Source organism: Phaenicophaeus curvirostris, chromosome 1 (assembly GCF_032191515.1).
Source record: "Phaenicophaeus curvirostris isolate KB17595 chromosome 1, BPBGC_Pcur_1.0, whole genome shotgun sequence".
Lineage (NCBI taxonomy): Eukaryota > Metazoa > Chordata > Aves > Cuculiformes > Cuculidae > Phaenicophaeus > Phaenicophaeus curvirostris.
In genome coordinates this window covers 14,633,287-14,647,878 of record NC_091392.1, presented here as the reverse complement: position 1 = coordinate 14,647,878, position 14,592 = coordinate 14,633,287, and the positions used below count along the sequence as shown (strand labels likewise).

The 14,592-nt window shown below is 43.6% G+C and overlaps 1 protein-coding gene across 2 annotated transcripts in view; it reads left to right on the top strand.

The window, feature by feature from the left end:
- The first annotated feature begins 4,486 nt into the window (after nt 1-4,486).
- NAMPT (nicotinamide phosphoribosyltransferase) overlaps nt 4,487-14,592 on the top strand; it is a 29,520-nt gene continuing 19,414 nt past the window's right edge. For both annotated transcript variants that reach the window (XM_069882092.1, XM_069882021.1), the window contains exon 1: nt 4,487-4,609. In XM_069882092.1, the coding sequence (XP_069738193.1) occupies nt 4,550-4,609 (60 nt within the window). In that variant the 5' untranslated portion in view covers nt 4,487-4,549. The remainder of the gene's footprint in view (nt 4,610-14,592) is intronic.

The window sequence follows — 14,592 nt, the reverse complement described above, 5'->3', positions numbered from 1 at the left end:
GCACTGAGGGTCTTGTTGCCAATCATTATAAGCTTAAACACCACCATAAGCACTGGTTGCATTAAAAAGCACAAAGGAGTACAGCTAAAATTCTGTTATTTTGCCAGCACATTTAAAGAGAAAAATAAGAGATAATATTGACATTTAATCTGTCGATATGTCTTGGAACTAACACCAAGATAAAGGGAGCACAGGGGATTCATTCAGGCTTAGAATTATTGACCAAAAGAACCAGAAACTCTTTAGAGGGAAAAATTCACCATCTATGCATAACACGGCACATGCAGAAATTTCAGTCACATGGATCTGCTGTGCAACTGTGATGCAATTCTCATGGCTAGACGAAATAAATACCAAGTTTTGCAATAGTGATAGAAGAAGAGATATAACCTAATATCCATCTGAATTGGGCTCTCCGTATACCTCCTAAAACATCAACCTGAGAACATATTTGCAGAATAGCTTTTCTCCAAATATAGCAGCAGACTACATTGTAGACTTTATACACATAAAATGCTGACCAGACACCTCTGTTAGCAGAATATCATTTATTATCAGAAAATCCTGGGGAACAATATCATGACCCTGGATTATTATGAATTTATTAAAAAGCTTTGTTTATTAAAAATACCTAAAATGAGTACCTCTAAAAATATCTCACATGCCAAAGGAAAATGTTAAAGATAGTTATCGAAGAACTCCAACTCTATCAGCAAGCTAAATGGCATCAGAGACACTTCTGCTAAACTCACATTTAAATTGAAGAACATGACTTCTTGGTGTAGTTCTATCCAAAGAGAGAAGTTAATCCCTGCATACATTACAAATATTGATTTCAATAAACTAGATGAACAGTCCAAAGTCTGTTTCACAGAAAACAGATGACAAATACAGCACAGGAATCAACTGTTTGATGTTCCTAGGATTATTTCTCTTCTGCCATTGTAACTATGCTCCCATCATCTAGTGCTGCAAGAGTGTTATTTAATTTTTTTTCCAAAGCTAAAATACATTCTCTCCACCAGCAAACCATGATTTAGTATAGTTCTGTTTAGTATAATACCATTTTCTATTAATACTCTGAAGTGTCCTAACTTTACAATATTTCATTACAGATACAGCTTTAGATATGTTCTTACGAGCTAAATTAAACCATTATTTAAGTTCTGGCATGTCGTAAGATACAAGAAAAAGCCAGGAGGAGGAGGAGGAGGAAGATGCTGACAATTAAAAACTCTATCTACACAGATCATCAAGATGTATCAGCAGAATTCTGTAGCAAGAAATGTAATTTTTTTTAAAAAAAAGCTCTGTAGTATTTCTCTGACTTTTCTAATTTCTTGCAACAATTAAGATAAAAGACTGATCTGATCAAATTGATTTATTTTTTCCTTTACTGATCTGCCTTATACCAAAACCAACTTTCCAAACAAAAATGAAGATTTGCCCTTTGTGGCAGAGAAAATTAACCATGAAAGATACACAGATAAAAGACAGAGTAAGAAGGAAAATTCTTCTTACTACAACTGATTCTTCATAAAACAACATCACAGAAGAAAACTTTGGGACAAAAGAAGGGAGATTTGTATATAATTTCAAAATATTCCCTAATCATTTTGTTTTATTGATGGGACACTATGAAAGGAATCTTCAGAAGGAATTAAGGAGGAGTCAAGTCCAGACAACTTCAGAAAAATCATTATATATTTAAGGAGGATGTGGAACTACATGTAAACAACACTTTGAATTTTGCCAATGGAAAAGAGTGGATCAGGTTGGCTATGTAGCAACAAACAAGACAGAGAGAGAAGATGGCAAAGAGCTACAGAGAACCCTGAAGAAGAAAATGGAAATATCATCTGTTGGATTTGTTTGGTTTTGGTTTGGTTTTTTTTTTGCTGTGATGGGGAAGTAATGCTAAGAAGATAATTTCACATCCATGGGACTGAACAAGAGGAAGTGGACAATTCAAGACAATGATAAGAGTTTGTTTTAAGTTCATGGTGGGTAATAGCAATAACAGCAATAACCACTGCTACTACCAGATTTTGTTGCAAAAGAGCACATAGAGAAACTGGGAGAGAGAAGCATACAGGAAACTCCTGATATGCATCTTTTCTTAATGTTTCCAACTGCTTCACTGACTTTTGCCTACTCTGTAGGAACCCTTTCCCTCCTGAGAAAACTAATGAAAGTAGTTTCATATAGCTTGATGATTGTTGGTAGCTGTCAGTGTTTACTATTTTTTTAGAATGGCATATAAGTATCTTAATGGTAAACACTGACAATTAAACAAAAGAATGGGTGCTCCTCTTACATGAAATGGCGTTAAGCAAGAGCATGCTGAAGTCAACAGGGGCATGCAGGGGTAATAAGAAGATTGTGGCTCACAGTCCAGTAACAGATCAACCAGGAGCGATGCAGAAGCAGGTCCAAAATACCCGGATCCCCTTCCTGATGTTATTCCTCACATTTTTCTTGGACATTCATATTTCTATGAAAATCTAACTTGTGGAAAACCATTTTTTCTGAATCATCTTATTAAACAGTTAAAAGCTATACAATTTTGAGGTTTGATTTGTGTGTCATCAACTATCAGCCTAAGTGTTAATTCACCAACGGTTTTACAGCAAACACTAATAAAGTAGCTTTTTTAATACAGTACTGACCAGTAGCGCTGTCAGCACGTCTTATTAGCAGAGAGCACGAAGACCATCTTCATCCCATCTTGGATGTGCCACAACTGTGCCAGAAACTAATTGCTCCAAGAGCAGCATTTGCTAGTACCACAGCACAATTAAAACAATAGCAACAGGGGATCCATAGACCTCAAGTATTTTCGCAGATTAGAAGATCAATTACAACTGTAATGGGTAATGAAGAAAGCTTTTGTGGGCATTACATATCTTCACATGTAATTTCTGACCTACGTGTCAGTTCTCTAGAGTCCTCTGCTCAGGAAGGGCATGGATCTGTTGGAGTGAGTCCAGAAGAGGGCCATGAAGATGATCAGAAGGCTGGAGCACCTTCCCTGTGAGGAGAGACTGAGAGAGCTTGGGTTGCTCAACCTGGAGAAGGCTCTGGGGAGACCTTATAGCAGCCTTCCAGTACTTGAAGGGGACGTACATCAAAGCTGGGGAGAGACTCTTTATCAGGGAGTGCAGGGGTAGAATCACAGAATAGTTTGGGTTGGAAAGGACCTTAAAGATCATCCAGTTCCAACCCCCTGCCATGGTCAGGGACACCTCCCACCAGACCAGGTTGCCCAAGGTCCCATCCAACCTGGCCCTGAACACCTCCAGGGATGGGGCAGCCACAGCTTCCCTGGGAAACCTGTGCCAGAGCCTCACCACCTTCACGCTGAAGAAATTCTTATGTCTAGCCTAAATCTGCCCCTCTCCAGTTTATACCTGTTCCCCTTCAGAATGGATTTAAGCTGAAAGAGGGGAGATTCAGAATCATAGAATCACTAGGTTGGAAAGGACCCCCGAGATCATTGAGTCCAAACATTCCCATCAATCACTAAACCACATCCCTCAGCACCTCATCCACCCGTGCCTTAAACACCTCCAGGGAAGGTGACTCAACCACCTCCCTGGGCAGCCTGTTCCAGTGCCCAATCACCCTTCCCGTGAAATATTTTTTCCTGATGTCCAGCCTGAACCTCCCCTTGGTGGAGCTTGAGGCCATTTCCTCTCGTCCTGTCCCCTGTCACTTGGAAGAAGAGGCCAGCTCCTTCCTCTCCACAACCTCCTTTCAGCTTAGATTTAGCTTAGATACTAGGAATATTTTTTTTATCCTGTGAGTGTTGGGGGGTCTGGCCCAGGCTGCCCACAGAAATCGCGGCTGCCCCCTTCCTGGAGGTGCTCAAGGCCAGCTCGGACGGGGCTTTGAGCCGCTGATCCGGTGTCAGGTGCTCCTGCCCGTCGCAGGGGGGTTGGGGGTTGGGTGATCTTAGTTCCAGCCCCTTCCCCCATTCTGTGTCCGACTGACAGCGGCGCCCCGGGACCCCGCGGCCCGACCCGCCTGTCCCGTCCCCGGGGCGCGGTGACGTCCCCGGGGAGCCCCGCCCGGCATCCAGCGGCAGGGAACGTGCAGCACGAGCCACCTCCTCCCTCCTCCCTCCCCCCCCCACCTCCCCGGCCCCGCCCCGCCCGCGCCGTGACCTCACGGCGCTTCCCTCGGAGGCGGCAAATGGGCGGGGCGGGGAGGGGCGCAGCCAATCGGCGAGCGAGGCGAGGGGCGGCTCAGCCAATCATCTAGCGGTGCGAAGGGCCGCGCAGCCAGTCAGAGAGGAGAGAGCCGCTCAGCCAATCGATCGTCGGGGCGGGGAGCGGCGCAGCCAGTCCATCGGCGGCGCGAGGAGCCGCGCAGCCAATCGGCGCGGGGGGAGCGGCGCAGCCAATGAGCGGCCCGGGGTCCCCGCGCGGTGCCCGCCCCCTCCCGCCGCGGTGCCGTTGGCGCCGCCCCTCCGCCCCGAGCGCCTGGCGGCGGCGGCGCAGCCCAGTCCTGTCCGTGCCGGCGGCGGCGCCTCCTCGGGCTCGGCGACATGGAGTGCGCTGCGGCGGGGGCCGAGTTCAACATCCTCCTCGCCACCGACTCTTACAAGGTGGGGAGCGGGGCGGGGGGTGAGGGGGGCGCGCCTCGGCGGGGCTGGGGTCTGGGGCTCCCGTCGGGCCTGGCTCCACCGCGGGGCCCGGGCCGCGCCGCCCCCGGCCGGGACACCCCCCCACCCCCCACCCCCACACACGCCTTCTCGCTGCCCGGGGTCGTGGGGGCCTGCGGGCGGCCCGGGGGGCGGCTCCCACCAGCCCCGAGCCCGCCCGGTGCCCGGGGTGCGGTCCTGGGCGAGAAAAGAAAGTGAAAGCGGGCGGGGGGCGCGGAGCGGGGCGGCCCCGCAGCCTCCGGGCTCGGGCGCACGTGTGGCCGGCGGGAGGGCGGGAGCTGCCGCGGCGCCTGCTCCTGCGCTTGGGGTTGGTTTTTTTTCCGTGTCTCGTTTCTCCCGCTTTGTTCAACTCGGGCAGAGAAACCGTGCCCGGTGCTGGCTTCCTGCGGGTTTGTGTCTGGGCGAGGGGCAGCGTGCGCCGAGGAACCGGCTGACCCAAAACAGGGTCCCTTTTCGAGGCCGCTTTGAGCAGCCCGATCCAGAGGGAGGCGTCCCTGCCCTCGGCGAGGGGGGGTCGAACTGGATGCTCTTTAAGGTCCCTTCCAACCCAAACCATTCTGTGGTGCTTTTCTATTCCTCCGTTTAGTTCCCAGTCATTGCGCTGTTGGATTTGGCAGGCAAGGTGTTCCTTCCGAGTAGAGAATCGCTTCACAATCCTTCCTTCGTTCCATGATTTTACTTGGGGATGTGTTGCTCGGTGTCCCTGCTCTGACCCGGTGGGTTCTGGTTGTGCCTCCCTGCATGAGGCCGGCCCGGGTCCCTCCACTGCGCAGAGCTGTGTCCTAGACGGGGCAGAGCCAGCCTGGGATTCCCTGAATCCTGCTGGACAGACGAGCCCTGCGTCTCTCAGACTGAAAAAATAACTTTCTTTTTTCTTCAGGAGGTGCATTGCGATGTCGAAAAGGTTGTTGCTGCCCTAAGTAAAACTATGGTAACAGTCCTGTTGTATGGTTATGAATCGCTTATTATGTTACATCTGACATCTTAAACATCTGACCTCTCGGATGTATCTCAGAGGGGAGGGTGCTTCTGGGTAGAGGAATTGAAAAAAAGCAAGATCAGGGGCTCAAACGAGATTATGGGCAGGTCTTGTTACTGGCTAACTATCAGAGTGCCAGCCTCCTTATGTGGTCCCCTTCCTGACCTGTACTGCCGTACTTTTCCCAGCTCCTCAGTCAGGGCATTATTATCACATGATGTTACGTAAAGATGCTCTTTGTGTAAAGAAATTCTTCACATTCGTTGTTGCTGTTTGCAGGAAGGTATATTGGAAGATTGGAAGATGCTGATAAACCTTACAGTAGCTCAGTCAGAGCATCCTGACGCTGCTGTTGAGAGCTCACAGGATTGTTTTCATTATGGGCTTAATCTAGCTACAGTTTATGTATTTGTTATCAAACTTAATTCAAGTATGGGTAATCAACTTTTCTTCCACGTCTGAGACTAATCACATTAAATACCATAGGTCTGGGGTTAAATTATGTGTATTTTAAATCTAATTTGCACACTGCTTTTCTTAAATTCACTGGATTTCCTCTAGGATCAGTGTTAGTGAGGAGCACTGGAGTGACAGATGATCACTTTGCTTCTCATTTGTTTTCTGTTTCATTGGAAAGAAGGCTTGGTAATGTTCCAGGAGTGGTAGAAATCTTAAAGAGGTCAAGTAAAGGCCTGAGGTTTCTTCCAGTTGAAAACTGAATTTGGATGAAGTTTTCCGTGGCAGCTGGAGCATTTTGTATTACACTAAAAACAGTTGCAATTGTCTCCTTTGCTTTAGAATTTTTCAAATTGTCTCTCTTCTTGTATGCTTTTGTCCAAATGTTAGGAACTCCAATGTCTCTGAACTATGCTTAAGCAAGTAGCTTCTTTTATCTTGTTAGGTAATATCAGCAAACATCACTTATCTTCTCCCTGGATGATACTGCCATTTCCTATAAATGAAGCACACTTAGTGAGAGCACTTTCAGTAACAGTTGCACTAAAATATCTGGTAGTTTGCAACATCAAGCTTTTTACAGGAGTTACCAAGCACTCTTACTAGCAATTAAAACAAATAAATGAGAATTGACCTTGTGGTTTTCTCTCTGTTTGTTTTTTTTTTTTTTTTTTTTAGATATTTCTGCTGTATCCACAGCTCTAGCTCTATGTGTGCGGTACTGCCTGTATATAACATTCAGACTCTGACAAAAAACACATATTAGTCCTGAAGCTCACTTGATGATCCTATTGCAGTAGATGCTGATCCATACAAACTTATGTTGGTGACAAAAGTCATGTGGCCAGCACTGGGGGAGTGGGGGAAGTGCAGACCTAAACAGTACAACCTTAGCAGCTGCCCATGAGTAAAAAATTCTGGTATCTCACAGTCACATCTGTCACAACTCATTAGTTTGAGTGTTAGCTCCAGTGTCCCAGTTCTCTGTTGCTGCAGTTGGAAAATTAGGGTGGAGATAAAATTGATTACTGATCTAGTACCTATAAAAATTCAGACACAAACTAATTTGTTGGGCAAAGATTTGTCTGTTGACAGTTAATCCAGTCCCTCCTCCCTCTAAACTGTTCCTGTCTGGGTGTGCATCATAAGACATTTCCTCTTAAGTCATAGAAGTTTATCAAATACTCAGTTTCCAGATCTTAAAAGCTGTTTTTGAATAACAGCTGTGTATCATGCTAGTTTCTAGTATGCTCAAAATTTCAAGATGGGAATAGCTCACAGCAGGAGAATTTCAGAGACTTGCTACACACTGGACCCAGTACTGAGCTTCCATTATGAACTGGGCTTTACTGAATTTAACAAGTGCTCCAGTTTTTTCAGGCCAGGCTTCAAATTATCCAGTTTATCTTTAACCCCCATAACAAGATAAATGTTTTACATTGGTTAGATTTTTTTTTCTTCCTATGTACTTCATTGCATTTTCTTAATCTTCTCTAAATCCCCCAACAGTATAATTCCTCCTGTGTGCTGAGTATTACGTGCCTTCCCCTCAGAGTCTGGTTGTGGGCATATGGTGTGGTGGGTGTTCATCTTGTTGATAAATAACAGTGACCTTTTAAATTATCTGTGTGGTGTTACCTAAAGAACCTTTTTGTGTGAATGTCCACTGTAGCAATGATGGTTTTAATGTTAAAATTCTCCACTAGTGACTCAGTGTTATCGAAAGAGGGAAGCATTTGATGTCAGAATCCATGTTGATGGAAAGCTGTAAGTGAGCAGATATCAGCAGGCTTCTTGGAGCATATTGTTCCTGCTGCATGATGTCTTCCTCTTGTTTGTACCAACAGGTCCCTGCAATCTTGCCCCTGTGCTACAGTGAGGGTTTCATTGACTCATTGCACTTTCTGGGCAAATGGGTCTATGCCCTTCAGTTCCTCATTCACCCGATGTTGACATAACATCTCTTGATTTTCTTTCTCTTTGATTCCCAATGCTGTTTATCCCTGTGCTGGTTTTGGCTGGGGTGGAGTTCTTTTTCTCCATGGTAGCTAGTATGGGGCTATGTTTTGGATTTGTGCTGGAAACAGTGTTGGTAACACAGGGATATTTTAGCTATTGCTGAGCAGCACTTATACAGTCAGGACTTTTTCTGCTCCTTGCATCACCTCACCAGCGAGTGGGCTGGGGATGCACAAGAAGTTGGGAGGGGGACAGAGCTGGGACAGCTGATCCCAACTGACCGAAGGGATAATTCGCACCTTATGACATCCCCGTCTGCACAAAAAGCTGCAGGAAGAAGGTCGAAGGGAGGGACATTCACAGTCGCAGCATCTTGGCTTCACAAGCAACCATTATGTGTAATGGAGCCCTGCTTTCCTGGGGATGGCTGAACACCTGCCTGCCAGTGGGAAGTAATGAGTGAATTCCTTGTTTTGCTTTGCTTGTGTGTGCAATTTCAGCTTTACCTATTAAACTGCCTTTATCTCAACCCACAAGTTTTATCACTTTTACCCTTCCAATTCTCTCCCCCACACTGGGGGAGGGGCAGTGAGCAAGCGGCAGTGTAGGGCTTAGTTGCCTGCTGGGATTAAGCCACAACGGTCCTGTATTATTTCTGCACAGGCAAAAAGTCTTCCAGGGTATATGTAGTCAGGTATATGTAGCTTAGCAGAGCTGTTTTGTTCAGTCAGAAGATACCAGTGACTGGCATATGCCAGGCCTGGATTGGATGGACCATGAGCTACAAGTAGGGAAGGGCTTTTAACATGAGGAGTGAACCTTGTTTGTTAAAGTAATAAGAGCTTATTTTGCTTTAACCAATGAAATGTTTTACTGTTGTTTGGAATGTTTCATAATTAAGCCGATAGCTGTAATAAGCTGCCATGCAATTATCCCATAGGAGGAGCTGACTTGCTATCTAGATTGTAAATGAGATCTGTTTCAGAATTCGGTTCTTTCTGGACACTTCAAGGAAGTCTAAAAGATAACTCTGTGTGCCTTACATGTTGAATTCCAAGTGTTTATCGCTTTGACTGACTTCTTGTACTCTGCATGGATGTAGGAGAGCACTTATTTCTCAAGCACTTCACGTGAGTGTGTGTTTATTCCAGGCTCTGACAGCCTGTATGTTCTTTATTTAGAAGGATAGAGGTCTGCAAGGAAAAGGCATGAGTACTCTGTAGCTTATAGGTTTTGACTAGTACTTAATGACTGCAAAATATTCTTTTCAGCCCCTATATTTATACATATATTATTTTTTTTAATTAAAAATCTCATGGTAAGGGTGTGAGTGTGTTCTCATCTCCTGTAATTCTGTCAGCGGAAAAGCATTGGGATATTCTGGCTTAGCACTCCTCCTAAGAAGCAACCCTCGCACTATCTAGGTTTATCATCTTCCAAGTTTTGATTTGTAGTCACACAGTCCTGTTACAAAACCCAGTTCATCATCGCTATAAAAGAACACTTCTGTGCAGAATTCAACCAGTTTAAATCAATGGAAAGTAACCCTCTCCAAAGTCATTGCACCTGTCATTGTTAAAAAGGTAAATGTTTTTTCTTTTTTTTTTTTTTAGTAAGGAACAGGAAACTTGCAGCGGTATGTGAAGTTCTACAGCAGACTTCACAAATGTGTAAACAGTAAACATAAGGCATTTTGTCATCTTTGTTATGATATAGGTGGATGCAAAACACATGAAAGTTTTTGTTGGTAAAGAAATTTGCTGTTAAATGTTACCTTTTTGAAACATTGTATTTTCTCTGAGCTATTTAGAATATACTCAGTTCTACTGCTTAAACCGGACCTTGTTTTTTAAATGAGTGTGGACATGGTCGCTTACAGCATCTCTGCTGATAATGTGCAGCTTCTGTAGGAATTCAGTTGCTTGCATGTACTCTCTTTAGTTTTCTTAGTACTGATTGATCTCTTAATATACTTTTTTTTTTTTTGCTCACCTCTGGTCCTTTGTCAATACACATATAAGAGATGATGGATGAATGAGAACAGAAACATTAAAAGTGGTACAAGATCAACCTTCAGTAACGCCCTGCATTAGTGTATCTCTCTCATCTCTTACAAGCAGATATCCCTTGATACTCTCACTTTGGGCCTTAAACATTACCTTAGTATGTATTTGCTTCACCTACACGTTTTCACAAGGGGTCTGGAGTCTCTCTCAGGCTACTTTCATATGGCAATTTGAAGCTCAGTGAACCAAAGTAGTAAAGATTGTGCTTGACTACTAGGGGTTGGTTGGTTTTGGTTTTTTTTTTTTATTTGCTTGCAGGTGTCTTTCACTTTACCTGCTACTGTTGGATGCCCTCTTTGTTGACTTGTTAAAGGATGATTCTTCTGAGGTTTCCTCTTCTGTTCAAATAAGCTTTTCATTTAAACACCCTGGCTTTTGGTTTGGTTTTCATTTCCACTTTTGTTTGTGGTGTGCATTCCTTTTGCGATTGCTTTGAAAGCTGCTAAAACATCCTTGTTTAATATACCTACTAGCCACAGTTGTGGTTTTCTTTTGCTTGAAGGGGTCAGCAATACCTTATAACTGCTGGTGGTTATGCCTCATCTGAGTGAGGTAGATCATGTGATAAAGCTTTCCCTTCATTCCCAAGCACTGGTTCATCTCCTCATTGTCATTATCAATGTTAGTTTTGTTATAGGTTATTGGCAACCTTTGCTTTTAACTGCTCCATTGGTTAAACCTCATAAAGGTTTAGGTAAGGCAATCTTTCAAATAACAGCCTCTTTCCACAATATTTTCAAATAATACGTAATGCCATAGAGGTGCTTCACAGAGGTCTCCCTAGTGTAAATGCCAGAAGCAGCACTGCAATAAAGCCATCTAACTCAGGAAGTTCTGTATGGGTGTGAGGATCCCCCAAATAAGAGATACGATGCACAACCCCCAACACTATCCCTATAGCTTGGGAACCAGGAGTGAGAGAGACAAAGAGGTGTCGCAGTGAGGCAAGGCTCAACGTGACTGCTTCACTCAGTATGAGTGGACACATGTTCAGATTGAGACATTTTCTTACCCCAGTCAGAAAATGTTGGTGTGCAAGAGTGGACAGCGAGTTAACATCAAGTTATTTGTGAAACTGAGCAAATCCGCAATGGGAACTTTTCAATTATTGGCTAAGGCTGTGGTGAAGGGTGCATGTCTCATGCATGCATTTTTGAATCAGTGCTCAAAGGAACCTATTTTTTGTCAGTAGAAGATGTGAAACAAAAACAAGAGAGATCCTCAACAACCTTTCAAAAGACGCTCTGTGGAATTGCTTTCAATGTTGGCAGCATCCTATGCAGCCACGTGTCAACTCAGAAGGGAACTGTTTTGAAGGTGATCGTAGCTGATTTTCTTAATTTGTTACAGACACAGTCTTGGGGTTTTTTTTGTTTATGTCTTATCTCTTCTTATCAACAAGCCATTCTGACACTGGCCCCACAATCCTAGCTCCCGTTTTTACTTGTCACACAAAATGGGCTACAGTGAATGTTCACCTGTATCAGAAATAATATCGCTCACTTCAGTGTGGGAACAAGGCTTGCAGTGCAGCAACCAGCCTATACCCTGAGCCCTAAGTACTTGCTGCAGACCTGAAATGCCTGAGCTGAGTGGCCCAGCTACTCACTCCCAGGGCCACGCTCTTTTTAACTTGTCTTTTACCTCTTTCTCTGATTCTACATGTTTCTGGCTGTGCAGTGCCGTGGGTTCAATAGCTGGGTTGTTCTGTACCCATTTTGCGTTGAAGATTTTTCAAAATAACCATGGAAAGTTCAAATACCATCTTAGTTGAACTGATATCGTCACGTGTAGTTACAGTACAGGCAAGGTCCCGCTGGCTGGATATTTGGTGGATGTTTTCTTCACTGTAGGCAGGGCTTAGCAGCATCTTTCTGATCGCCCATGTTAGCACCCATCTGACCTAGCTGAGCCACAGGAATAAACCACCAGTGGAGAGCTGGCCATGCCCTACTTCTCTACTCATGTCAGACCTGGGTGTATCCTGTTTTCGAACAGTTGAGTTATATAGACTTAAATAGCTGTTTAAAGTAATTTTATTGCAATCTTTTGTCCAACAAAGCTTGTAGGTAAGACCATTTGGCTCTTATGCCAAAGATTTTCTTACCTAGTCTATAAAAATGCAGCCTTTACCTCAGTTGACCCTATTTTGTGTTGAATACCTGTTCTTTTTTTTTTTTAAATTTAACGTAATATTTGGGGTGGTTTTTTGATGGCTGATCTAAATGCAATTAATACTGCCTTGACTTAATTATGTAGATGTAGTCCTTTTGGAGGTATTCTTCACTTAGAATCTACTTTTATTTGGATTAAATTTAATAAGGAGCTATCACAACTGGAATAAAAGCCAGGCATAGTACATAACCTTGTCATAGATGGTTATTCCAAGGGTGTTTGTCATACTTTTTGTAGACAAAATCTAAACCACAGCTTTTAAAAGCCTTTTGATATTTAGTTCAAAGATATTTTTGAGGTTTTGTTTTTACAAGGGTCTCATAATCCCAGTAGGGGCTTCTGTTTCATTGGTTATTTTGGTGGTGAGGAGGAGAGGAGATTCTATAGAGAGCGGGTTCCTTTTGGCTTTACAGTCACTGCTGCTTATCAAAAGCCTGTCTGTACAAGTCCTGCTTCTGTCATTCTTCATCTGAAAGCATGCATTTATCAATATTGTCTACATATGTAAGTCACTTAAAATATATTTCAAATATTGTACCTTGTTGCTGATTGTTTCTTCCACTCCTGTTAGAATACAGAAAGATGCAGAACTTCATCTAACTACAAGGAAAGCTCAGGAATTTTTTGAAGCGTAGTTTTCACTGTCCAAGTGCTGCACTGGTTGGTTGGTTGTCAGTGGCATGCTTTGTGTCTCTGTGAACTGTTCCTGCTCCCTGCAGCTTCATCGGTTTTCAGACTGGTTTTATACCACCAGTCATTTCACTTTGTACTAAACCTCCTGATCGTTACGGTGTGCCTGGGTTTTACTTCTCTGTTGTCCTAGTGGTTGGAGCTGCCGTTTGTGGGCAGATGCTTCTGCCAAGGTATGGTGTCCTGCCCAAGAGCTTGGAAACAAAACAGGTGGCCAGATAAGTGAACAGAGGATGTAGGTCTTGTATTTAGCTTCTCACATACCCAGACAGCATGCCTGGAGTAAGCAGCAGCTGGAAAGTTTGGTACTTTAGGACTGTGATCGCATCTTTGAATACGGAGTAGTCTGTGAGAAGCCTTGCAGGCAGCCAGAGAGTTTCAGCTTTACAGATAAAACTGATAGCATCGTGAAATGTCAAAGGAAGCACAAGCTATTTAAAATTGCAGATGTAAATACTGCTTAGTTGTAAATATCTTAATTGCAAGGAATGTGTATTTTTCACTGTTTAAATGAGATTCTAGTAAGTGAAGGATATGACTGAATCTTGCGTGTATAACCGATGTAAAATTAGTTCATCTCATTGAAGTACTTGAAGTAATTTAATTGATAAATTGACGTTTCTGTCATGTACAAAACTTTTGTTTAGATTTGAATACCTAGAAATAACTTTTCTGGGCACTAGCAGGTATATATTTTCAATCTGAGATCTAATCTTAACATCAGAAAAAATAGCTAAACCTGTGATATAATGTTTAAGGAACTTGAGCGGGGGGGTTTCAGGTTGAAAATGCCAGCAAGGTAGTCTACAGGAGCTATTTCCACAGGTATGCTATGTAAAGGATAAATCTGGCTGCTAGCATTCCAGCCTAATTTCAACCCTCAAGTTCTGATTTGCAGGCAGACCATTGTGTTTTGTGATCATGCATCAAGCAGAGCCAGAATGGGAAGTCCCTAAAAAAGCCCTGTATGTAAACGCGATAGAAAAAGGTGGCACCAACTTAGTGTGTGCACTGTGCACCTTAAACTAATTTTGGGCCTGTAACTCATATGGCAGAGAAGTATTTAGCTGGAGGAGATGTCTTTGAATGGCAAAAGCGAAATATCTTCTTAAAGATGGTAGCCAAAGATCACACAGACTTTTGTTACTATGCAGGTACTGGCTTCAGCAACCTGCCTGTAGTTAGTAAGTGGGATAATTAAACTAAGTAGGCTGTCTCATACAGGTGCTTCTTGCTTTGTTTTCCTTTAGTCATTGTGGATGGAACAGCAGCATTGCATTGTTTTGCTCTAAAGCCTGTCACAAGGAATTCACATGCTGGTTTGGGGAATTGTTCCTGGGATGTCTGCTATGTATATTTTGATCTGGTGGACTCTGTGTTGAGTGTTTCCTCTGAAATCATGAACCTGTAGCATGCCAACAAGATGAACCAAGGTGATATAATCAAACCATAAAAAAGCACTGACCTAAAGCCCAGTCCCAGTCATAAAAAAAGAGCAAAATTGTTCAAACAGTTGCTGTAAGTTACCTAAGTGGCAGCAGGCAGAGCAAGGAGTTTCTGCTCTCTAAGCCTTAAAGTAAATGAACCTTCTAGTGATTCAT